The sequence below is a fragment of the Haliotis rubra genome, unplaced genomic scaffold (assembly GCF_003918875.1).
Source record: "Haliotis rubra isolate DU_JTF1 unplaced genomic scaffold, ASM391887v1 Scf56, whole genome shotgun sequence".
Classification (NCBI taxonomy): Eukaryota; Metazoa; Mollusca; class Gastropoda; order Lepetellida; family Haliotidae; genus Haliotis; species Haliotis rubra.
This window is the reverse complement of record NW_025767257.1, coordinates 324,158-338,051: the sequence shown is the minus strand read 5'-3', so window position 1 is coordinate 338,051 and position 13,894 is coordinate 324,158. Positions and strand designations below refer to the sequence as shown.

Here is a 13,894-nt window from a genome sequence, read left to right as displayed (position 1 = left end):
TGGTAATATATTGTGATGTAGATGACAGTACTGGTAATATAATGTGATGTAGATGGCAGTACTGGTAATATACTGTGATGTAGATGACAGTACAGGTAATATACTGTGATGTAGATGACAGTACAGGTAATATACTGTGATGTAGATGGCAGTACTGGTAATATATTGTGATGTAGATGACAGTACTGGTAATATACTGTGATGTAGATGGCAGTACTGGTAATATATTGTGATGTAGATGGCAGTACTGGTAATATACTGTGATGTAGATGGCAGTACTGGTAATATATTGTGATGTAGATGACAGTACTGGTAATATGCTGTGATGTAGATGGCAGTACTGGTAATATATTGTGATGTAGATGACAGTACTGGTAATATACTGTGATGTAGATGGCAGTACTGGTAATATACTGTGATGTAGATGGCAGTACTTAATATATTGATGATGTAGATGGCAGTACTGGTAATATATACTGTGATGTAGATGACAGTACTGGTAATATATTGTGATGTAGATGACAGTACTGGTAATATGCTGTGATGTAGATGGCAGTACTGGTATTATACATGATGTAGATGACAGTACTGGTAATATACTGTGATGTAGATGGCAGTACTGGTAATTTACTGTGATGTAGATGGCAGTACTGGTAATATATTGTGATGTAGATGGCAGTACTAGTAATATACTGTGATGTAGATGACAGTACTGGTAATATACTGTGATGTAGATGGCAGTACTAGTAATATACTGTGATGTAGATGGCAGTACTAGTAATATACTGTGATGTAGATGGCAGTACTGGTAATATACTGTGATGTAGATGACAGTACTGGTAATATACTGTGATGTAGATGACAGTACTGGTAATATACTGTGATGTAGATGGCAGTACTGGTAATATATTGTGATGTAGATGGCAGTACTGGTAATATACTGTGATGTAGATGACAGTACTAGTAATATATTGTGATGTAGATGGCAGTACTAGTAATATACTGTGATGTAGATGGCAGTACTGGTAATATATTGTGATGTAGATGGCAGTACTGGTAATATACTGTGATGTAGATGGCAGTACTGGTAATATACTGTGATGTAGATGGCAGTACTGGTAATATACTGTGATGTAGATGACAGTACTGGTAATATACTGTGATGTAGATGGCAGTACTGGTAATATATATAATGATGTAGATGGCAGTACTGGTAATATACTGTGATGTAGATGGCAGTACTGGTAATATATTGTGATGTAGATGGCAGTACTGGTAATATACTGTGATGTAGATGGCAGTACTGGTAATATATTGTGATGTAGATGGCAGTACTGGTAATATACTGTGATGTAGATGGCAGTACTGGTAATATATTGTGATGTAGATGGCAGTACTGGTAATATATTGTGATGTAGATGGCAGTACTGGTAATATATTGTGATGTAGATGGCAGTACTGGTAATATACTGTGATGTAGATGGCAGTACTGGTAATATACTGATGATGTAGATGGCAGTACTGGTAATATACTGTGATGTAGATGGCAGTACTGGTAATATACTGTGATGTAGATGGCAGTACTGGTAATATACTGTGATGTAGATGGCAGTACTGGTAATATACTGTGATGTAGATGATGTGATGTACTGGCAGTACTGGTAATATACTGTGATGTAGATGGCAGTACTGGTAATATATTACTGGTAATGATGTAGATGGCAGTACTGGTAATATACTGTGATGTAGATGGCAGTACTGGTAATATATTGTGATGTAGATGGCAGTACTGGTAATATACTGTGATGTAGATGGCAGTACTGGTAATATACTGTGATGTAGATGGCAGTACTGGTAATATATTGTGATGTAGATGGCAGTACTGGTAATATATTAATGATGTAGATGGCAGTACTGGTAATGTATATACTGTGATGTAGATGGCAGTACTGGTAATATATTGTGATGTAGATGGCAGTGTGATATACTGTGATGTATGGCAGTACTGGTAATATACTGTGATGTAGATGGCAGTACTGGTAATATATTGTGATGTAGATGGCAGTACTGGTAATATACTGTGATGTAGATGGCAGTACTGGTAATATATTGTGATGTAGATGGCAGTACTGGTAATATACTGTGATGTAGATGACAGTACTGGTAATATATTGAGATGTAGATGGCAGTACTGGTAATATACTGTGATGTAGATGGCAGTACTGGTAATATATTGTGATGTAGATGGCAGTACTGGTAATATACTGTGATGTAGATGGCAGTACTGGTAATATACTGTGATGTAGATGGCAGTACTGGTAATATACTGTGATGTAGATGGCAGTACTGGTAATATACTGTGATGTAGATGGCAGTACTGGTAATATACTGTGATGTAGATGGCAGTACTGGTAATATATTGTGATGTAGATGGCAGTACTGGTAATATACTGTGATGTAGATGGCAGTACTGGTAATATATTGTGATGTAGATGGCAGTACTGGTAATATACTGTGATGTAGATGGCAGTACTGGTAATATATATGTAGATGATGTACTGGTAATATATGGCAGTGTGATGTAGATGGCAGTACTGGTAATATACTGGTAATATGATGTAGATGGCAGTACTGGTAATATACTGTGATGTAGATGGCAGTGATGTAGATGGCAGTACTGGTAATATATTGTGATGTAGATGGCAGTACTGGTAATATACTAATGATGTAGATGCTTGAGTACTGGTAATATATTGTGATGTAGATGGCAGTTACTGGTAATATACTATGATGTAGATGGCAGTACTGGTAATATACTGTGATGTAGATGGCAGTACTGGGTAATATATACTAATGATGTAGATGGCAGTACTGGTAATGTAATATATTGTGATGTAGATGGCAGTACTGGTAATATACTGTGATGTAGATGGCAGTGTAGATGGATCCCGACAGGACTGAGACTAATCAGGACAGTGACCATCACACCAGGACAATCAGGACCACAGTGACCTATAGACCATAATCAGACAGATGACAGACCAGACCACCAGGATGTAGAACACACAGGATGACACCAGGACAGGACAGACACAGGATGGAGACCAGACAGACACAGACAGACACCAGGGACACAGACACAGATGACACAGACACCAGGACACAGACAGACACACCAGGACAGAGGACACAGACAGACACAGATGAGACACACAGGACACTGAGACAGACAGAGACAGACAGAGGACAGGACACAGGAGACAGACACACAGGACACAGACACAGGACACAGACACCAGAGACACACACACACAGGACACACACACAGACACACACACTGTAGGACACACACAGACAGAGGACACAGACAGACACAGACGAGATGACACACACAGACACAGACAGACAGGACAGAGACACCAGGACAGACACACACAGAGGACACAGACAGACACACACAGACAGACACAGGACACACACACATGGACACACACACAGGACAGACACACACAGACAACACACACAGACAGACACACAGGACAGGACACAGACACAGACACAGGACACAGATGACACCACGACAGACACAGAGGACACACAGACACAGATGTAGACACAGGACAGACACAGGACAGAGACAGAGACACACAGACACAGACACACACAGAGGCAGACAGGACACAGACACAGACACCAGACACAGACATAGACGATGTAGACACAGACAGACACAGACCAGAAGGACACAGAGACAGATGACAGACATGGACACAGACATGACAGACACAGACACAACGGACAGGACAGATGACAATGGACACAGATGACAGCACAGTACGGAGACAGATGACACAGACACAGAGACAGACGACAATGGACAATAGACAGACAGACAAGGACTGGAATAGCACACAGACAGATGGAATAGAAGAAAGGATGATAGACACACAAGGAAGAGAAGGAGGATGGTGAATGGATAGGACAGATGGTGGAATATGGATGTAGATGAGGGAATATATAGATGTAGATGGAAAATAGAATAGATGTAGATGAAAATATAATGGATGGAATGGACCGGAATAATGGATGGAATGATAAAATAATATATAGAAATAATATAATGGATGGTGCACAGAATAACAGGATGAATATACTGTGACAAATAGAAAACATAAATGTACTTGACATAGATGGCATACAGATGTAGATGACACTGAAAATATAATATAATGATGTAGATGGTAAAAATAATATAAAATATGGATATAGACAGGATAGAATGGATAGATGGAATAATGTGGATGTAGATGACATAGATGTAAGATGGTAATAATGGAAGATGGAAAAGAGACAGATGGTGCACAGAAGAGACAGATGTAGGAATGGAAAATAGCACAGGATGTAGATGAAGAACACAGGAATAATGGATATAATAGATAAAGATGGTAGAATAGATGACTGCACACAGATGTAGATGACAGTACTGGAAAATATAGACAGATGGAGTGGAAGATACAGACGGTGAAAATACACAAAGATGATATACTAGACAGATGTAGGATGGTGGACAGAGAAAGATAGATGACAAGATGTAGATGGACAGAATATAGATGACAGTACTAAAGAATATAGATGTAGATGGAAAATAATATACTGTGATGTAGATGGTGGAATAGACGTAGATGGTGAAATGGAATATAACAGAAGTAGAATATATGTAGATGGTACTGGTAATATACTGATGGATGGAAATATATAGATGTAGTAGATGGATAGAAGGACACTAAAAGATGGATGGTACACAGAATGTATGGATACAGGAATATAAACAGATGTAGAATGGAATATACTGAGATGTAGATGGAAAATAGCACAGATGTGGATGGAATAATATGTAAGATGGTGAAATGAGCCAGATGGAGATGGTAGTGGAATAGATGTAGATGGTGGAATATAACAGATGTAGATGGTAGTACAGGCACGGACAGGATGTAGATGGAAAATTAAAGAATAGACAGAATGGACAGGAATGGACAGATGTGGATGGTACAGTAATGGAAGAATGGATACTAGTGATAACAGGATGGATGGACAGGATATAATGGATATAGATGGTGGCACATAGATGGATGGTAATAGGTAATGGAATGGATGTAGATGGTGGTAACATAATGGATACTGTGAATGGAAGGAAGGCAGCAACAATGGTAATATACATGGAAGATGATAGGATATGCAGCACTGGTGGAATATAATAGGGATGCAGATGGTAATGGAGACGTAGACACAGCAACATTATCATGTACACAGCATCCATACATGTAGACAGATGACAGCATGGTAGTAACATATCAGATGATAGATGGCAGCACCGCACACATCAGATCCATGATGGACACAGCACCGAGGAAGGATAATATACCAGACGTAGATGGCAAACTGGAGACATATCAGATTATAGATGACAAGACCGAGATCATAATAATCAGATGGCAGGACTGATGACACAATCATTGAGACAGACGTAGACAGCATCCATAACATAATCAGACAGACAATCATAACATATCAGACACAGCACTGAGACACCAGACAGATGGCAGCACCGAGAACATATCAGACAGATGCAGCAATCAATCAGACGTAGATGCACAGCACCATAATCATTAACTCAGGATGTAGACACACAGGAACATAATGACAGACAGCAATTGGGAACATGACGTAGATCATAATCAGACGTAGACACAGCACAGGAACATAATCAGATGTAGATGACAGCAACTGGGAACATACCAGGATGTAGACAGCACAGGCAATCTATCAGACAGATGGCAGCACCACACTATAATCAGGATGTAGGATGGCAGCACAGGCACCCCATTGTGACAGATGGCAGTGACCACACATATCTGTGATGTAGACACAGCACTGGTGACACTTGACATAGACACAACTGGCACATATTTGTGATGTAGACGGCAGCACAGGCAATGAATCCTGGATGTAGACAGACCAGCATGAATCAGGATGGAATCCCGACCAGGACAGGACTGAGACAGGACAAGACAGGATGGAGACCAGACACAGAGACACCAGGACAGAGACAGACCAGACAGATGACATGAATCAGACAGATGGAGACAGACAGACACACAGCACAGAACACACACTGATGTAGACGACCAGACCAGGACCAGGATAGAGACAGACAGACCAGCACAGACACAGATGGATGACCAGACACAGACAGAGACACAGAGACACAGACAGGACCACAGAGGACCAGACAGACACAGGATGGAGACACAGACACAGACACACACACGGACAGACACAGATGTAGCACACACAGATGTAGATAAAAATCACACAGACAGAGACTGACAACACAGACACATGTAGAGACACAGGATAGACACACACAGACACAGATGTAGACACACACAAGGACACTGTGACAGACACAGACACAGGACTGACACACAGATGACAAGGACACAGACAGCACACACAGATAGACGACACACAGACACGACAGCACGACACACACACACAGACAGGACCAGACACACACAGACACACAAGATGGAGACCAGGACACAGGACACACAGACACACACACACAGGATGGAGACCACAGAGACCAGGATATGGACATAGAGACAGACAGACAACACACACAGAGGACACACAGGACAGAACACACACACAGGATGGACACCAGGATGGAATCACCAGGACACACTTGACACAGGACCAGACAGATGACCAGACACAGACAGACAGACAGATGACACCAGGACCAGGATGACACATAGAACACACACAGAAAGACACTGAGACAGAGACAGACAGGACCAGAGACCACAGGACAGGACACAGACAGACCACACACAGGACTGACAGACAGAATCAGGAATCACAGGACACCAGACACAGGAGGCACCAAGACACAGACAGACAGACCAGGACCAAGGCACGAGACAGGACACAGACACGACACAGGACACAATGGATGACGACACAGCACAGGACCAGACAACGGACAGCACCAGACACAGATGGCACCAAGGACACGGAGACCACACACAATGGACAGACGACAGCACACAGCACAGGACAGACAATGACCACACAGACAACACCACACCAAGGACAGGACCACAACGGACAGACGAGACAGACAGAACGCACCAGGACAGAGACACCGACACAGGACCAGACAGGATGGCACCAGCACACAGACCACAGACAGCACCAGACACAGACACCAGACAGACGGCACCACACACAGGAAGACACAGACACACAGCACACAGATGGCACACACACAGGCCACAGGCACACAGACAGATGCACACACACAGGCATGGTACTGGCACAGCCAGACCATGACCAGACCGACCACATCACACACCAGCACACAGTGGACACAGTACCAAGCACCACACACAATATACACAGCACCACACCCACATCACAATATATTACCAGTACTGCCATCTACATCACAATATATTACCAGTACTGCCATCTATCTACATCACAGAATATCTACATTCCAGTACTGCCATCTATCATCTATCACAATATAATACCAGTACTGCCATCTACATCACAATATATTACCAGTACTGCCATCTACATCTCAATATATTACCAGTACTGCCATCTACATCACAATATATTACCAGTACTGCCATCTACATCACAATATATTACCAGTACTGCCATCTACATCACAATATATTACCAGTACTGCCATCTACATCACAGTGTATTACCAGTACTGCCATCTACATCACGGTATTGTATATTACCATTAGTATTACTGCCATCTACATCTGCAATATATTACCAGTACTGCCATCTATATCAAAGTATATTACCAGTACTGCCATCTACATCACAGTGTATTCCCAGTACTGCCATCTACATCACAGTGTATTACCAGTACTGCCATCTACATCGTTAGGATGAGAAAGCCACAATAACTCGGTGCGCCTAGTGGCTGCAAGAGTTGTATACTCCCCAGGGAGTTGAGATTGATAATACGATGTGCTGTTGAGATTGACATCCAATGATCGAGGGAAAAAATACCAGCGCCTTGAGCATGCACTAGTTGCGTGGATATGTGCGCTATATAAATATCCTATAATAAAATAAATAATAAATGTAGATGGCAGTACTGGCAATATACTGTGATGTAGATGGCAGTACTGGGACTATAGTGTGAGGTGGGTATTTGCTTACTTGGTGTTCCAGCGTACCACAGCCTCAGCCACCAGTCTCTTCAACTTGATCAGGTCATCGTGTATCTCAAGGAACACTGGCTTAAACTCAGTACCTTGGTGAAGAAATAACTTCCAAATGAGGTCACTTTGTGTACCTTTGTTTAACTTTGTTAAAAGATAGCAACCATCTGTCTGCCCCTAGATGTGGAACAGTGAATATTCCATGCAGTATCATGGAACCATAATTATCATTCCCAATAATTCAAAGAACACTACTTAGCTCTACCAGAAATCCTACATTACACAATTAATATCTTCAGATTTTCAACATAAGTTTTACATTGTGAAATAACCAGTACCAGTTAAGATATAATAGTGTATCTCGTTCCTTAGGCTCTTGTGCTTGTGAGAGGCAGGAAAACGTCACTTCTTTCAAACATCAGCAAGGCAGTTGGGTCACCTTGTGGTTAAAGCATTTGGTCTTCATGGTGAAGACCCGGGTCTTCCCACATGGATACAAAGCGTGAAGCCCATTTGTTTTGTTCGTGCCATGATATTGCTGGAACACAGCTGGGTGTTCTAGTGGTTGCAATAGCTGTAGTATTAATACTGATTATAACTACAGTTTGATACTACAATAAACAAAAACTCTTTTATATCACAGTCAGAGTCAGGGATCTTCTGTTACTTTGATGCATTACCCAAATCTTTACAATTTCTACCAACCTAAGCTGTCCCCACCTTTTCCTGTTGCAATGATGTTACCTGCATCCATTTTCTACCATTGCATCTACTCAAGGCTGTCATCATCTCTACTGCCTCTACCCACCCGAGCCGTCCCTAACTTCCCACTTCTCTACACACCTGAGCCGTCCCTCCACTTCCTACCACTTCCCTACCCACCCGAGCCGTCGCTTCATCCTCCTACTGCTCCCCAACGCATTTGAATTCTGTCCCCACTTCCCACTTCTCACCCATTTGAGCCTGTCCCTCATTACCCACTACTCTACCCACCTGAGCTGTCCCCCAATCTCACCGCTCTACCCATTTGTGCTGTGCCCCTACTTCCCCACTTCTCTACCCACCTGAGCTGTCCCCCACTTCCTACTGCACCCACCCGAGCCAAACCCCCACTTCCTACTGCTCTACCCACCTGAGCTGTAATTCCCACTTCCTACCGCCCCTCTACTCCACCCGAGTTGTCATCCTTATTCCTTATTCTCTACCCACCTGATTCAGTCCTCCAACTCCACCCTGTTCCCTACCTTAACCCCAGCTGTCGTCCCCACTCCCTACCGTTCTCACCAATCTGTTTCGTCCCCCACTTCCTACTTCTCTACCCACCCTCAGCTGTACCACCACTTCCCCACTGCTCTACCCACCTGAGCTGTCCCCCACCTCCTACTTCTCTACTCCACCCCAGCTGTACCCCACCTCCTACCGTTCCCCACCAATTTGAGCTGTCCCCCTACTTCTAACGACCCTTGTCCCCACTTACTGTTTCACCCACCTCAGCTAACCACTTCCCACCACCTTCGTCCTACTGCTCTTCCACCCACCCCAGTTAATTCCCCCTTCACTTCCTACTACACTTTAATCCCACCTACCTGATCAGTCCCCAATCCAACTTAACTCACTTAATTAACGCTCTACCCACCTCCAGCCTAATTTAACCCACTGTTCATCGCACTTAGCACCTTTACCCACCTGAGTCCTGCAACTTCACTGTTCTAACACCTTTTCAATTGCTCTACCTTACCTTTATCTAACTTATCAGTCCCCACTTCCCTTAACTGCACTAATTTACCCTCAGCTTTAATTTATCCCCTGATGAAACCGACCTTCTACTGCTCAACCTCAATCACCATCATCCTCAGCTACCCCTTCTACCTTTCTCTTATCTGCTCTACCCACCCTGATCAGTCCTCAGCTACCCCTAATCCTTTAATCTTCTACCTTCTACTTAACCCCAGCTCCGACCTTCTACCCACCTCAGCATCCCAGCTGTAATCCCCACCTTCTACTACTCGAAGCACTTAACTTCACCCACGATCTGATCAGTCCTCCATTAATTCAACGATCCTTAGCTTAATCGACTGCTCTCAGCCCTTCCGACCACCTCAGCTAATTTATCTTAATTTCCCACCTTCTACTGCAACCTCTACCCACCTCGACCTTCTACTGCTACCCCACCCTTCTACTACACTATCCACCTGATCAGTCCTCCCCAACTTCTACTGCTCTACTCCACCTCAGCTACCTCCAACTCTATTGCCTTTACTCCACCTGAGCTGTCCCACCTTCTATTGCCTCTACACACGACCTGATCAGTCCCCCACTTCCTATCTACCACCCTTTCACCCTTGTCTCAGCTACCCTTTCACCCGCCTTCTGCATCAATTTGATCGCCTCTTCTACCCACCCTTAGCTACCCCACCTTCTCACTGCCTCTACCCACCTGATCAGTCCTCCTTCTACTTCTACTGCTCTACCCAATCTTCAGCTTCACCCCTTACCTTCCACTTCTCTACGAACCTCCAGCTAATCTCTAATCTTCTACTGTTCTAATCACCCCAGCCACCCGACCTACGTTCCAATTCCACCTTCCTACTGCTTCACCCAATCTCAGCTTACCCCACTTCATTCTACTGCTCTGTCCTCCACCACTGTTTCACCTAATTCCAGTTTCTAATCTTTACCTTCTATCGCATCTAATCGAGCTTTGTCCCCACCTTCGGTTGTTCTATCGCGACCTGACTGCACTTAATTTCCTACTTCTATTGCACCTACCCACCCTGTTTCATCGCCACCATCGCACCAGCTTCTTAATTTCGGCCGTTTCACCACCTCAGCGTCCTCCATCTTCTACTGCCTCCACCCACCCTCAGCTAATTCTACCCCATTGCCCTTCTACTACACTCACCCACTGGATCAGTCACCGCCACCTTCTACTGTTCTTTCACCCACCCTCAGCCACCACCACCTTCTACCGCTCTTTCTACCCACCCTACTGAAGCTAATCGCACCAGCAATTTAATCTTCTACTTTTAATCTACTCCACCTGGATCTCCGCCTACATCCACGATCATCATACCTTAACTTTACCGTTTAGCTAATTCCGACCTTCTACTGTTCTTAATCGACTCCACCGACCTCAGCTCGACCCCACCTTCTACTGCTCTACCCACCTCTAAGCAGTCTAACCTTCGTTTGCCGCACTCAGCACTACCCACTGTTCTGCCCACTTTAGCCACCGACTTTATTGTTTTAACGACCCTCAGCTACCCCACCTTCTACCTTGCCTCTTACCCACCTTAATTCTATCGTTTCATCAATTCGAAGCTTCAATTCCATCTTACCCACCTGCTCTACCCCACTTTACCTTTCATTCCACCCCTTTACTGTTCTACTCCACCCCAGCTACCCCACCTTCACTGTTGCTCTACCCACCTGATCAGTCCTCCAACTTCTACCGTTTCCACCCACCTCAGCTAATTCTGCAATTCTTCTACTCAGCTCTACCCACCTCAGCTTAATTTAATTCCCACCTTCTACCTGACGTCTACCCACCTTCATCAGTACCCCACCTTGCTACTGACTTCTACTGCGTCTTCACCTCAGCATACTCCCACTCTACGTCTACTGCTCTCTAGCATCCACTTTACTGTAGCTACCCCCACCTTTCTACTAATCCTGCACTCCACCTGATCAGTCAGTCCTCCAACTTCTACTGCTCTACCCACCTCGTGCTACCCTCACCTTTCTATTGTTTCCCCATCGCACTTTAAGCTGTCCCAGCTTTATTGTTCTTACCACCTTGATCGTCCAATTCCCCACTAATGCACCTTTAAGCTACATCTTTACCCACCGCATTGCTTCCTACCGACTTCTACTGCTCTTCCCACCTGTTCCCATCCAGCTACTCCCACCTTCTACTGCTCTACCCACCTGAAGCAATCCCCACCTTCTCACTGCTCTACCCAATTTCAGCTACACCTAACCTCTAGCACTACCCACCTTCTACTGCCACCTTCTATTGCCACCCACCTGATCAGTCACCCTTAATCTTCTACTGCTCTCTCACCCACCTGATCAGCCACCCCACCTTCTATCGCCTGCTCTCACCCACCCCAGTTACACTCCCACCTTCTACTGCATCTACCCACCTCAGCTAGTCCCACCTTCTACCACACTGCACCCACCTGATCAGTTCCCACCTTCTACCGCACTACCCACCCTCAGCCAATTCCACCTTCTACTGCTCTACCCACCTCAGCTACCCCACCTTCTACTGCGTTCTACCCACCTCATCAGCCACCACATCTTCTACTGCTCTACCCACCTCAGCCACCCCACCTTCTACTGCTCTACCCACCTTTTCAGCTACCCCAATCTTCTACTGCACTACCCACCTGATCAGTCCCCCACTTCCTACTACACCTTACCCATCCTTAGCCGATACCCTACCTTTAATCGTTCTACTCTACCACCTCACGATCAGCCTCCCCAATCTTCTACCGTTCTACCCAATCTCCAGCCAGCCACCTTCTACCACCTCTCTGATCCCCACCTTCTACTACCCATCCATCTTCTACCCACCTTCTCAACACCACCCACCCTGCCACCCCACCTTTCTACTGCTCTACCCACCCCTCAATTCCTACTCCCACCTTCTACCGCACCACCCACCTCAGCCACCCCACCTTCTACCGCTCAATTCACCTAATCTGATCACCCCCAATCCCACCAGCCACCCCATTCTGCTACCGCTCCACCCTCAGCTACCCCACCCCTAGCTCTACCCACCTCTAGCCAATTCCCACCTTCTATTGCTCTACCCACCTGATCAGTCCCCCACCTTCTACTACACGCACCCACCCGCCATCTCCACCCTAATCTTCTACTGTTTCTACCCACTTCAGCTACCCCAACTTCTACTTCACCACACCCTCAGCTACCCTGATCTCCCATTGTTCCCCACCCACCTCAGCTACCCCCACTTCTACTGTTCTTAACGACACCACCCACCTGTTAGCAATCCACCCCACTTTCTACTGTTCTAACCACCTCTCAGCTACCCCACCTTCTACTTCTACTCTGCGCACCCACCTCGACCAGTCCTCCACCACTCTACTGCTCTACCCACCCTCAGCTACCTAATTCCATCTTCTATTGCCCTACCCACCTCAGCCAATACCCACCTTCTACTCCTTAACCTTCTACCGTTTCAGCCACCCCACCGACCTTATACTGCCTACCCACCCTCAGCTACCCTTAATCTGCACTGTTTCACCCACGTCCTCCACCTGATCAGTCCCCCACCCTTTCAGCACTCACACTACCACGACCCTCAGCCACCCCACCTTCTATTTCACCCACCTGCTCCCCACCCACACCCAGCCTCACCCCACCTTCTACCGCTCTCACCCACCTGATCAGTCCTCCAACTTCACCGCCCTACCCACCCCAGCCACCCCACCTTCATTGCCTCTGCAACCCCAGCCACCCCCACCTTCTACACACTACCCACCTGATCAGTCCCCCACTTCTACCGCTTCTACACACCCCAGCCAGTCCCCACCTCTACCGTTTCACCCACCTCAGCTAACCCAATTTCTACTGCGTTTACCCACCCAATCAGCTCCACCCCACCTCTA

General features: G+C 45.4%; 1 protein-coding gene across 1 annotated transcript in view; it reads right to left on the bottom strand.

Annotated features, from left to right (window-relative positions):
- LOC124253975 (1-phosphatidylinositol 3-phosphate 5-kinase-like) overlaps positions 1-13,894 on the bottom strand; it is a 101,482-nt gene that overhangs the window by 38,064 nt on the left and 49,524 nt on the right. Inside the window, 1 exon segment of the mRNA XM_046687829.1 lies at positions 8,257-8,350. Within this exon segment, the coding sequence (XP_046543785.1) occupies positions 8,257-8,350 (94 nt within the window).